General features: G+C 41.0%; 2 protein-coding genes across 5 annotated transcripts; one reads left to right on the top strand and one right to left on the bottom strand.

Moving 5' to 3' along the window:
• Positions 1-14: 14 nt before the first annotated feature.
• On the bottom strand, positions 15-8,083 carry LOC111274010 (bone morphogenetic protein receptor type-1B). Of its 3 annotated transcripts, XM_022856094.2 has the most exons (5): positions 7,136-8,083; positions 6,238-6,355; positions 2,347-2,561; positions 951-2,087; positions 15-660 (listed from the first exon to the last, which is right to left on the bottom strand). In XM_022856094.2, exons 2-5 carry the CDS (start codon positions 6,260-6,262, stop codon positions 325-327), a joined length of 1,713 nt encoding a protein of 570 aa, XP_022711829.1. In that variant the 5' UTR covers positions 6,263-6,355; positions 7,136-8,083; the 3' UTR covers positions 15-324. The 3 variants fall into 3 exon arrangements, with proteins under 3 accessions (XP_022711829.1, XP_086823618.1, XP_022711827.1); XM_086967492.1 differs by having other exon boundaries at positions 6,238-8,083; XM_022856092.2 differs by lacking the exons at positions 6,238-6,355; positions 7,136-8,083 and adding an exon at positions 4,346-5,751.
• A 111-nt stretch (positions 8,084-8,194) lies between these two features.
• On the top strand, positions 8,195-12,748 carry Prp31 (pre-mRNA processing factor 31). 2 transcript variants are annotated; one of them, XM_022856097.2, is made up of 7 exons: positions 8,195-8,451; positions 9,047-9,317; positions 9,987-10,039; positions 10,614-10,919; positions 11,370-11,636; positions 11,948-12,269; positions 12,486-12,748. In XM_022856097.2, the coding sequence occupies exons 1-7, from the start codon at positions 8,368-8,370 to the stop codon at positions 12,629-12,631; spliced, it is 1,449 nt and encodes a 482-aa protein (XP_022711832.1). In that variant the 5' UTR covers positions 8,195-8,367; the 3' UTR covers positions 12,632-12,748. The 2 variants fall into 2 exon arrangements, with proteins under 2 accessions (XP_022711832.1, XP_022711830.1); XM_022856095.2 differs by having other exon boundaries at positions 9,834-10,039.
• The last annotated feature ends 222 nt before the right edge of the window (positions 12,749-12,970 follow it).

Here is a 12,970-nt window from a genome sequence, read left to right as displayed (position 1 = left end):
ATAACATTTTTTTTTGATCCTGCTTCCTGATGTGTAATTGATTTGTTGAAAGTAATAATAACAATACAACTAAATTAGCTAAGCCCAACAGTGTAAGAATTGAAAAAATCCTAACCCATAAAATTCTTACCGACGGTTGTGTACTCATAAAACTGGCGAGATCTTGCTACCATCAAATCTTTTGGAAGTATCGAGACAGCCAATCGTAACGATTGGCTGTGTAGATTCTTGACCCACGAAAAACACTGGCTCAACTTTTTGCGTATAGCAGGCCCGATACGACCAACAAATAAAAAACAGTAACGCAGTAAAATGTAGCAATTTTTAACATCTCTGTAGACTACTGGGTAAAATGCCGGGCGCTGGTACCCGTAGCTGGCCTTCGGAACTTTCTACCGGACACGTGGTTGATTGGTAACCACTATTCGTGTTGTCGAGGAGTGGTCGACCGGCACCTGATGAAGAGTTTGGTGCTGCAAACCGTCGATATTGTTCGGTATTATTGTGCCGACTTGACGGATCTGATGGATTGAAACGATCTTTCGGGGTCAACGTGTTTCCCAACCGAAATAGTCTTTTTTTAGCGTTGAGTACTGGTAGGCGAGATTCAGGCGTATCCCCCCATAGGTCCGGTATAATACTAGCGAACTGCCGCGTCGTCTGTAATTAGAACGTGTAAGAAAATTCTTACTGAAGGATTTCATGTGTACCCTATCAAGTAGATGTACATTAGATATTTTAGTCTGGACAGCCGATGTGACATGTTGGTTGAGTTAAGATCATCGGTATTTCTCGGAGGCTTTGCAGAAACAGACTACTATTATTACTGTTATGTAATGTAAAGGTCATAAATGTTACTATTATGAGCACCTAGGTCAGGAAATAGGTATATGTAGTTGTATTCACCGTTTAACAAATCACATAAATAGATAAATAGTTGCTAGTGTTACCTCGTTATCCTTCCACGCATCGGGTATATGTGGTCGCTCTTTAGAAATGCACACGACCTTGCGCATCTCCTCAAAGCTAGGATCATCTGGTACACAGTCATGATAAGGTATACGGTAGGGTGCCTTTTGGTCAACAGTTGGAAGTTTAATCCGCGTACCGATCTCCCAAAGTACCAAACCAAATGAGTACATATCTGCCCGAAGGTATGAGTCAAAATGGCTCTTTTTTAATGTTTCTGACAGAACCTCAGGCGCCATGTACCGTTTAGTACCAGCACGGGTGTTCTGGCAACCGACATTAACCTGATTTGAGTTCATGTCAGAACGAACAGCTAGGCCAAAATCAGCAATACAGCACGTCCCGTCCCTGTTTTTTACAAGGATGTTTTTCGACTTAATATCGCGATGAGCTACCTTCGGCTTTTCCTGCTTGCCACGAATCTCAGTATGCAGATGTTCCAGGCCACTGCAAATTGTATAGGCCATTTCTATGGCCTGGTCTTTCTCGAGCCAACGGTGTGAGAGATAGTCGTAGAGCGAGCCATGTTCGTGGAAATTCGTGATTAAGAGAAGCTGGGTTACTCCGCGATGGCCGCGTATATCGGCTGCAATAAAACCAAGTATATTGTCGTGGCGAAGCAGGGTTGTCTGGTAGATTTCCACCTCGCGGCACCACGAGGGCTCTTCCGTTGAGTTGAAGACTTTGCAGGCGACGTATTCGCCTTTCCACAACGCACGGTAAACTTCGCCGTAGCGGCCTTTGCCAATCGGACAGTCTAAGTCGATCTGACGTCCAATGGTGCGTTGAATCATTTTCGGAAGGCCGGAACCACTTCCGCTGGTGATACTGCAGTCGATTAGTTCTTGAAGCGTTTTGGAATCATTGGTACTCAAAAAAGGGTGCCCGTTCTCCGCACACCAAGATTTTCGTTTTTTCCGGCTGCAGTGCAAGATTATATAGACCAGCCCGATGAATACGAGGCAGGTTCCTAGACCTGCTCCAAAAATGATCAAGTGCAAAGTGTCCGTAAACAGCTTCTTCTCTTCAGGTTCGTAGCCCTTGTGTCGAATCACGTCAAGTTTCAACTTGTAATTGCACATGTCGGCGTCCGAGCAACACTGGATATTCATTGGAGCCTGTAAATAATAACATATTTGGATTTTGATATTCTAGATGATATCACAATTAACACATTAGGCATTGTCGCTTCAATCCTAAAAAGGAGCCATCTTTTGAGATGAAGTAGATTCGACCTAATTGACGATAGTGTTAAGAAGCTCGCTTCTAGCCAATGTTGATTTAGGGTCATAGGAAAACCCTGTCAGCTGGCTTGCCCGACTCAAAGACTAGCTTTGAGTCAATTAGACCAATCAGTTTCGTGACTGAGACGCTCACCTTTTGTTTTGTTAGATGAATTTTACAGGTAAGAATCGAAGAATCCCCTTCCACGCAGCCGTATGTGCTCTCGATTTCAAGCTTATCCGTACGCTCATTGTAGACTTCCTGTACGTGGTGGAAGCATACGGATCCTGGTTCGTCCGCTCTGCACGTCTGATTGGTCCGATGGTCAGGGCATTCGCCATTACAGTAACATTCAATCGCCTTAGAGCCTAAGATCAAATAAGACAGCACAACAAATTTCAAAGCTATAATAACAGAAGAAAAAAGTCAACGACTGCATAGGGATCATTATTTCCACTCTTTAGAACTTCAAATAAGCTCTAGCAAATTAGGAATCAACCTCAGCTTTGACTCCAACTGTCGTCCTACCTTTAGCTAATCCTCACCAAATATTTCACGTTTGCTTAACGTTTATAGGTCTTGAAAAATACAACCGTGTATTGACCTATCCTACAATAGATACCCCGTTGATTTTTTTCGGCTTGTGCTAACAAAGAAACACTTAGTAACAACTCTACAGAAGCTAGCATCCCGAAAACGCTGGGTTCCAAGGAGATTTATCGGCCAGTTTCCATGCACAGCAACTTGCGTTGCCGGAAGTATGAGCTCTTCGCGCTCTTTGGACTCTGACCGGGCGAAAAGTAAAAAAAAACGCAGAATTACTGTCGCCACGCTTAGGGCTTCCTATCCGAAAATATAAAAGCTATTTCTCCAGGATGCATGTACTAGTGTGCTCTATATGCATGCACCAACAACCCTAATGGTTCTGCAGCGAATGTCACCGTCTCCGATGAGAGTTTAATATGTTTGCTTGATGATGACAGTGAAATAAAAGCTACGATAACAGAAAGTGGTAATTCACGACTCTAAACCGCTAATCGATGATAACAGTATTTAGAGAAAAGGTTAGGACTAAAAAAATCAGAAAACAAAAAAATAATAAAAAGCAATTTGTGGAACACTGTTGGGTGAGATTCGGATATTATGTCCGGAAATTTACTATAATTATTATAATTATATATAATATTCAATGACCGTTGTTTTTTTAATTGGGTGATTGAAACATTAGCTTTAGTTTAAATTGATGCAATATTCTAAAGCCACTTCTATTCATGTGCGTGTGATGTCCCATTGAAGGGAAAAAAATTGATTGTTCTTTAACAATTGAGCCACATTCACATACACGGATTTATAACAAATATTAATTGAACGAGACCACAATGATTCTGATGCGTCTCTGAAACATATTAGATATTCTGGAGAAATCAACATATTTTAGGTGTCTTAAGACAATGTGACACGGAATTATTATTCATATATAGTTGACAGTACTTCCTTTCTACATAAAATATCAAACAATCATACACATCCAAGCACGACCATGAACGATACAATGTATGTTAAACACAAATCAGAGGGCAATGTTCCTAGTTCTTTATTTGATGTTATTCATAGCTGAGTGAATAAATTTAAAAATTTGGATTCACGAACATGCTTGGGTTCTCACGCATCTAAAAAGCCCACACTAACGATTCTAAGCCGCTGACAGGAAACGATATATTCTCAATGCCGCAAATCTTTGCTGCCCTAATTTATGAAAATGCTTGTTTTATGACCGTACTCCTGTATGAACAACTTCATTTTTTTTTTTCACAACATTTCTGCATGAACAACTATTAAAACTACGCTTAGAACATGATAACACGTTTTCGACTCATGTGTACTTATATCAAAAATGATTCCGATCTTGAACAATAGATTTCTCAACTGACCAATACTTGATCGAGTTTGATTGACTCCATTGTTTTGGGTGTTCGACGTCTCTGAGAAGTTCATGGGTGGCGTTCGATTACGATATAGTAAATAGCTCTCTTTACCAATTTTATGAACATGCGTTGTATAGATAATGAAAATAATCCGACTTATTTTTAACTAAGCAACTTCAACAATACAAATCTTTGGAAACTGGCATGGAAAAGCAAAGATATCTTACCTATTATGCATGCAGTGGCCAAGAGAATGATTGTGAGAGGTAGACTTGTAAATAGCTGTTTTGCAGAAAGCGCGATCATTAAAATGCTATCGGAAGCACCCTTCTGTTTTTTCTTGTTAACTGTTATCGTCGATGCACTGGTGCTATTCATTGCGACAGATGCGGACTTCAACGTAGTTTTTGAATAATCCATAGTTTTGTCCATTCTACATGTTTTTCGTAAGTGAAAGCAATACATTTGCTTTACTTGTTTGCCCATTTGGTTTGTATTCATGTGAGTGATTTCGGCCACTTCGGTTATCGATGTCACGTTTAAAACTGGCATAGCCGTCGTAGCGTCCTCTTCTTTCATGTTGACGCTGATGAGGTAAAAGACACTCACCACCGAATTAATACTAAGATCGATCGGATCGAAGTTTATTACCTGTCTATGTCATGCCAATATTCGCTTGCGTTAGCCAAGTACACCTGATACGACCACTTTTTCAGTTGATAACGAATTCATCTCAACATAGTGACACCGATAGCCCATAGGTAAACGAATGATGATCGCAGTAACCTTCCAATGGTTTCGTACACTCGATCAACCTAACATCAAACAGCAGGTTCTGTTTGTCTGCCTGTTTTCACCTACGAACAGTTTACACCATCGTCACAAAAACAACATGTACAATGACAACAGGGTCCACTCAATCGATATCTATCACACCTCCATGAACTTATCACCTCCGTTGCATTCTGATAAACACAAAAATCTACACTCGTCAGATCTTGGATCACCTTTATCAAACACAACACCTGTTGCTGTGTTCTGCTGAAATCAATGGTCCCGCAGCCGAAGACGCTGTGCGTTGATGGCCTGCCGGAACTATCACTGCGTCTTAAAGGAGGCGAAAAGAAAACGCTCAGGACAGTGTATCCGTTGACACTCCTTTTGGCCTCCCGCACTAACTTTCCCTAGGAACTACAACAATACCCCAAGCGACATCGAGTCTCGATAAGATACGACTGCTGCGAAAAACGGCGAATAGAATCGCTCTTGTTTTTTTTTTCTGTGTCCCGACTGCGTCGTACGGCAGATAATTGCCAAAGCCAATGGCCCTGCATCCGTTCTTTTAATTTTCACCCTCGTTGCTTTTGGTTACAAAACCGCCCACGCTTTTTGGTGTTGATGCCGCTGCTGCTACCAAACATCAACACGACGTTCTGGTGCTAGAAGCAACGCTGGTTGCGGCCAACTCTCCGCCGATCACTCTGTGAACGCACTACGAATGTTATTCTTGCATGGACTACTACGGTCTTCTCTTTTATCAGTAACTATACGCATACACACGTATACACGCCTGTATATATGGATACATGTGTGAATACATATGTTTACCAATAACTGTTACTGCCGCTGCCGCCAAATAGGCGCCAGTGTGGTGCGCCCCAGCCAATGAGTGTGATTCTGCTGTTCGACCCGAGAGTCTGCACCGTCAGTTCGCAAACGGGTTCGTGAGCAACAGGCGCGTAAGCTGTTGGTCGAACGAATGAATAGCCGATCATCAAAGTCTTTGCTCTTGAACGCCCGCATGTAGCACAGCGCAGTACTGGGTTTGTTGCTCGGCTACGTTGTTGGCTGAATGCGGGTGCCGATATTCTTGGCTGGTTGTTTTTTGGTCTTCCCTTCGCTCAGTTCCGTTTAAGCGACCTTTTCTTCACAAGTTCTGCTCCCCATTCTCGGCTCGAATGGATCTGGTTCTCTGACCGGACCTTGCGATGCTGTTGCTGCTGACGCAAGTATTACTCACTTAAGTTGTTACTACGGCATTAGGAGTCGGTTTTTTGCTACAGTCGTTATTGTGAGCTGTCGTCTATACAGAAATATGGTGGCAACGATGATCTCTTACCGATTAATTTAGCTATCGCGTACATGAACTCGTTACAGTGTTGTCACTGTACTCCTGCTGTATTTTCATACTTCCAATAACACCATAAAACGCATCTTCTCAGTCCATTCATTTCATTCTGAAAAGCACGAACAATCAGAGCATTATAATCTGTTAAACTTCATAGCTTTTTTATGCATAAATTTCGGCGGTGCAGCATTTAGGATTAGAATCGTACCATATACGACATTTGCCACATTAATAAATGCTTTAGTCTTTACTGATTCATGGCGGGCTAACTTTTCGTATAAACAGTGATGCTACCTGTGAACAGCTCACTGCATACCACGTGCTAAAGGTTCGAGCTGTTCAAGCTCTTTCAGGTCGTATCTATTATGGCATGGCGATAGTACAACAGTAACGTCCTTTTCCTACCAAACATAGAGACATGTAAGGTTGTGTAGGACTGAGACCGGGCAGAAACTTACTTTTTTCCGTGCTGGCTGGGGCCAACCGTCGTAAACGGTACTTACCAATAACACTGAACGTAGAACTCGAAGCACTTATTAGGTTTCCTCCACTTACAGCGTTTATCTCTAAGAGCTCAGGAGCTAAATCAACTGTATTGCTGCCGAATTCAGATATTAGAGCAGGAAGAGAAAAGTCTCGGATTTAGGTCTTCGATACAAAATTGTAAATAAAAAAAAATTGGATCGACTAACTCGAAGCGGTACTCTCAGATTAAGTTGATACAAAACGACGCTAGAAGCGCAATTTCGTGATCGAATAAAACAAGCCCTGCCTGAGCAAACGTTTCACTAAGCCCTCGATAGATCAAGTCGGTGCGCCTAATAGTCTTTTGTACCTCTGTGTAATACGTTCTCACAACGAATTTGGATTAGACGACAGAATCACTCACAGGCGACGGACTTTGCAGAGCTCAGTTCTTTGCCTCTTAACCTCACAGGATCTGCGTCCTTGATGTGCCCACCTACGCGAAACTTCACGGCCTCCGTCTTTTGTAATTGACGTTGCGCCAAAGAGGTTCACATAAATGCTGAGTGTGGCCAAAAGCTATCGCGAGTGCTTCCACTGGACAACACTAGTTACGTGGCTAGATCAATGCGCTAATTTGTGCGTGACTGTTTTTGATCTGTGGCATCTTCATACGTAACCATCAAGAAGAACAATCATCTAGAACTGTTACCCTATTAAAAAATACCACTTCCGAAAAATTACCATCAATGGCTACCTATTTCCTTTGTGGTATATTCTTGATTCCATAAGTCGGCTGGTACGTCTGCCTTGACGAACTCAACGAAAATAGTTTCCCTTGATACCATGTGAAACGCAGTTCGGAAATCAATGAGAAGTGCATAGATTCAGCTGAGAAATCAATAAAAACCGTACTTTTCTTGACAAAGTTCGTCTGAATATACGAGAATACAAATTACCCAATTGTATGTACTTTTCTTTTGGTTAAATACAGGTGCCCTAAGGCTTCAACTTTTGTCCCCGTGATAGTGCAATAGTAAATGTGTTTGTCAATTGAACTTGAAAACGTCATATGGTGGTCCAGATTTGAATTTGCGCGTAGACACAAGCTTTGTTTTGCGCTAATAGGTTCAGCCATCTGGAGAGATACGACTTCAGTGACAAACGTAGAAGTCGAAACTTTTACCTATGTATGCTTGACTTTGATTTGTCATATTGCCCGTTTTTATGCCAAACAGACTGAACTATATATTCTATATTTCATTGTTTACCTAGCTCGGGAAGATGCAGCTTTGCAAATATGTAATATCTCCTTTGGCTTTTTCCGACATAAAGAAAAGCCTTACTTTTTTATCGGTTCAGAATCCGCCATTGCCATTGGGAAAGGGCTCCCATCGGTTGGCGAGAGGGAAATTAAGGCGGAGAAACCCTCATGGTTTGTTTACAAATATTGCTAGCTTAGGTTAGCCCCGGCGAATTGCAGACACGCTCGAAAACGAACTGCTACCATCGCTGTGAGTTTTGTACTTGTGATTGCAACAGTAAACTTTTGCTTTGCTGTTTGGCTGGTGAAGGGCTGCAATCGGAGTTTGGCGTGATAGCTCACAACAGGGTGGAACCGTGCGATCGGTCTGAAGAAAACAGTGAGCCAACAAAATGTCGTTAGCTGAAGAGCTTCTCGCTGATCTTGAAGATGACGAACCCGAACCGGGCGACGATGCGCCTCAACAGATGCCTAGCGTAAGTCTTTGTTTCTACACAGTGATTTTTTAATGTGTGCTTGAACTCAATCAAACTGATTCAACCTGTTTTTTTTGCATTCGACATAATAAATAAAATAGTAAATACAATAGCTTCATGCTCAGTTCAGTATAAGTGCATCAAAGATTCTTCAGTTTAACAGGTCATGTCCATGGTGTTATCCTTGTACAGTTCCTTATATATAGTTTCCCGTAGCCATGGTACCTTATTTAAGGTTCAAATAGGTGTAAGGAAGATCCAAAGAAATTCCGACAAGCCAGATGCCAGATATTCGGATATGAAATGCCTAACAGCATCACTTGAACAAACTTGAAACGTAGAGACGCATGTGACATGATGCCTAGAATCCAAGTTACTGGTACGTTTTCTTCTATGAGGGAAACCGTGCATCTTTATGTGGTTTCACAGAAAATTTAATTATTACGAATAACATTTTCTTGCTTTGCAGATCGATTACGTTTCATTTGCTTAAAAACAAAGCTTTAGGCGAATTCTGATTCGAGAACAGCTTAGGCTAACGGTAAAATTACAGTACTGATCTGTAACAGAAAAATTTGAAGTTGCTTTATTACAGTCGAATGGAGCTGGCTGTTCCTCAGCGATGCAAATCGGCCAACTGTTGGAAGAAGACGCGTTGGATGATTCGAACGATGAAGACGGGGGTTCCATTTCGGCGGGGAAGCTGCAAGGGTTTGGTGAAGGACATTTCCGTGACGAGGAAATGATGGAGATTGATACGAACGTCCGGTCCGTCAGGGAGATTGCCAGACTGCGGCATAGTCCACAGTTGCGGGATATCATAGATGAAATTCATCGTCTCAAACTGACACCACGACGATCTGAAGGTGAGTTAGCATTTTCTAGGTCAAAACAACAGTTATAGAGGTTAAGCTTAACTAAAGCCTGTTATTACTTAAATTTATTATTATTATTAGTAGAATAAGCTTTTTTTTTATTCTAATGCTCTACAACGATCACCTTATCTCGTATCTAGAACTGTCCGCGAAAAAAACAACCGTGGTCCTTGCTAAGGAGATAATTTAGAAACCTCTAACTAAACCACGCATTATAACTGGATTTGCTCGTGTCACTAATAAATTTTTGAGAAACGCACTGCTTATTAATGTTGTTCTTTCTTTTTAGTACATAAAGCCACTGGAAATAAGTGAAAACTACTGCTATTACAGTAGTATCAAATAGCGATTGTTTAAGAAAAAAGAAAGAAGGTCTTTTTAATTTGTATGTCTACAATAAAAATAAACATGCAAATAAATTGCTTTTCGATTATGCTCACTAAAAGTTATCCCTATTTTTTTACCCTAATAAGAGGATTGTATCATTTATTTATTCATGATTTTCAGTTGTGGGTCCTGTCGAAGCGGATCCTGAGTATGCTTTGATTGTATCAGCGAATAATATTCTGGTTGAAATTGAGAACGACCTATCTATTATTCATAAATTTGCTCGCGACCACTATGCTAAACGATTTCCTGAGCTCGAATCGCTTGTTCCAGGCGCCGCGGACTATCTTCTCACAGTTCAAGAGATCGGAAACGACCTGGCAAAGGTACAATCCGTAAGAATCAACTATTGAATAAAACGAAAATGACTATCTTGGAAAAGCAAAACGCAAATTAATATATATATATAAATATATATATATATTTATTGAAAAATACATAAATAAAAACAAAAAGTAAATTTTTTGTAAAAAAATTATAATAAATATATATATATATATATTTATTATAATTTTTTTTACAAAAAATTTTTACAAAAAATGTATTTTTCAATAGAAGCCTAAACACTGACACTACAAGCTTTTGCCTTCTTATGCTAGTTAGCTACATGCATAGGTACCAACTGGACAATACATCATACATCAAATAGGACAAAACATCATTTTGTCCCCAATAGTGCAGTAATAACGTGTTCGCCTTTGAAGGTTTCTAAACTTCGAATCACTAAGCCAGGTTCGAATCTAGACAAAGACCCACGTTTGGTTTTATGCTAATAGGAACTAGCCTTCTGAAGTGATGCCCGACGGTTGAAATAAAAGGTTTAGAACTCAAAACATTGAACACTTACAATATGTCCATAATTCAAAATCTACTTTGATTGATATTTTTTTGCTGTTTCAGGTGAAGAACAGTGATCGCCTAAATCAGATTCTAACTCCGGCCACTGTCATGGTTGTATCAATCTCAGCGTCGACCTCACAAGGTGAGCCACTGAGTCCATCTGAAATGGAGCGCGTTTTTGAGGCATGTGAGATGGCGCAACAACTCAATGATATGAAGACAGAAGTGTTCGACTTTGTTGAAAGTCGAATGAGTCTCATAGCACCGAATCTCAGTGTGCTTGTCGGTGCATCGGTTGCAGCAAAACTTATGGGGATCGCTGGTGGTTTGACCAAGCTGAGCAAGATGCCGGCATGCAACATCCAAGTAAATTAACTTTCTACTGTAGATAGGGAATCGTCATGCAAATAGTGCTAGAAAAAAGCGAATAATACAGTAGTTCAGATTGATAATTAGTTATAGTTTTGTAGCATAACGGAACTATGCAGTTCTAGTTGATATAAGTTGTGAATATATGGTGCTTTTAGATGCGCGGAACTATACAGTTCGAAGGCTACGATAGCCAGATTGTATTTTCGACTTGCTTGTGCTCTATATAAACTTAAAAACTTCGTCATTAAAAACGGAAGCCCGTGCGTTGCACTCACGCCGATATACAGCCAATGAAAAAGAAGTAATTACACAATTCAAATTTTTCCGTAATTCATTCATTGTGTGAGCGACTAAATAAGGATTTTAATCAGTTGCCTGATGATCGCACAGCTAACATCGTTGCGACGTTTTTGGCTGTTTTGACTGGTGCAAATTTGAGTTTAGGTTTTAGGCGCATCGAAGAAAACGTCAACTGGTTTCTCGGCAACAGCGATGCTTCCGCATACGGGATTTATTTTCTACTCGGAGCATGTGCAAAACTATCCGTCCGATCTTCGAAGAAAAGCTGCTAAGCTGTTGGCAGCCAAGTGCGCTTTGGCTGCGAGGGTCGACGCGTTCCACGAAAGCCGAGACGGAAGTGCCGGCGAAGAGTTTCGTGCCGACATTGAGAAAAAGCTTGACAAACTCCAGGAGCCACCTCCAATTAAAACGGTAAGTATCTCGACTTCGTCGTATCTCTATTATACCGCCGAGCAGTAAAGTTATCGTCTTGCTTGCAGAAAGTCAAGTAAATATCTTAAACTCGGCGTGAATACGCACTCATAAACAAAACGCAATTGCCACGCTTAGTTATATCCCAATTCATACAATTGGTGATGACAGCACGTTAATTTTTGTTGCATCAGATACTTGCTTTTTAGATCTGTAATTACACATGCCATACTCCTCAATCGCTTTATATCTGTTTTGTTTCCTAAAGCATGAATATAAACAAATAACTACTTCCTTTGAACATACTTCAGGTGAAACCGCTTGCTGCTCCTATCGACATTCCCCGTAAAAAGCGCGGTGGCCGTCGGGTGCGTCGAATGAAGGAACGTTATGCGATCACGGAGCTTCGTAAACAACAGAATCGCATGACATTCGGTGAGATCGAGGAGGACGCGTACCAAGATGATCTGGGTTTTTCCGCTGGTCAAGCAGGCAAAAAGGGTGTGGCCGGGCGAATTCGTACAGCGCAGGTAGACGAAAAGACCAAAGTGCGCATTTCCAAGACGCTTCACAAGAATCTACAACGCCAACAGGTGTATGGTGGTGCAACAACGGTTCGAAGACATGTTTCCGGTAAGCAGCTCAAAATAAGACAGTACAGAATTGTCGTGTCAATGAGTATTACAACTAAACAGTTGAGGCAAGCGTTCGTATTTGCGGCTAAATAGTGATTGAGAGCATGCATTTATTTGTAGCAATCGCTTCCCTTTTTGTCTTGTGCCTTTGCCTCTGACATTAGTTCGAAAGAAATGTCGGTCAATGTTGTTTTGCTTGGCCCCTTTTCAACAGGTACGGCATCATCGGTAGCATTCACACCTCTGCAGGGTCTTGAAATCGTCAATCCAAATGCAGCTGAGTCGACAAAGTCTCAGGATGGCAAATATTTCAGTAACAATGCTGGATTCCTCAATGTCAACAATTCACAACATAAGTGATCCGAAATCGCTTTCTCTACCGATATGGTAGATAAAATGTGTGTACATATCTTACGATGTTGTTTTGAGGACTCCTGTGAATACAAAAACATATGTGAATATAAAAAGTAAAACTGAGAGTGGTGTTTTGTTTATTTCATATGCTGCTATCAGTGACAGTAACGCATTGAAGTTTAACAATCTCTATTTCAGTTTCCTGATAATAGAAAGAGAGAAAAAGAGTTCATAAAAGAACCTTCAAAGTGTGATGCTGGTGTTGGAAAGTTTGGGTTTAAAGGAATTGAGTCCAACTCAGGTTTGATACTACTTCAGCGGAAGTCCACCAGGATTTTGACTGTG

Source organism: Varroa jacobsoni, unplaced genomic scaffold (assembly GCF_002532875.2).
Source record: "Varroa jacobsoni isolate VJ856 unplaced genomic scaffold, vjacob_1.0 scaffold_243, whole genome shotgun sequence".
In the NCBI taxonomy this organism is placed as follows: domain Eukaryota; kingdom Metazoa; phylum Arthropoda; class Arachnida; order Mesostigmata; family Varroidae; genus Varroa; species Varroa jacobsoni.
This window is presented reverse-complemented; position numbering and strand designations above follow the sequence as displayed.

Bases quoted from the DNA above. Each gene is read 5' to 3' on its own strand.
- Prp31 (XM_022856095.2), top strand. From the start codon at position 8,368: ATGTCGTTAGCTGAAGAGCTTCTCGCTGATCTTGAAGATGACGAACCC. The intron at 8,452-9,046 runs GTAAGTCTTTGT...GCTTTATTACAG, and splicing joins CGCCTCAACAGATGCCTAGC to TCGAATGGAGCTGGCTGTTC. The intron at 9,318-9,833 runs GTGAGTTAGCAT...CATGATTTTCAG, and splicing joins GACACCACGACGATCTGAAG to TTGTGGGTCCTGTCGAAGCG.
- LOC111274010 (XM_022856092.2), bottom strand. From the start codon at position 4,697: ATGAAAGAAGAGGACGCTACGACGGCTATGCCAGTTTTAAACGTGACA. The intron at 2,562-4,345 runs GTAAGATATCTT...ATTTGATCTTAG, and splicing joins GGCCACTGCATGCATAATAG to GCTCTAAGGCGATTGAATGT. The intron at 2,088-2,346 runs GTGAGCGTCTCA...TATTATTTACAG, and splicing joins TTCATCTAACAAAACAAAAG to GCTCCAATGAATATCCAGTG.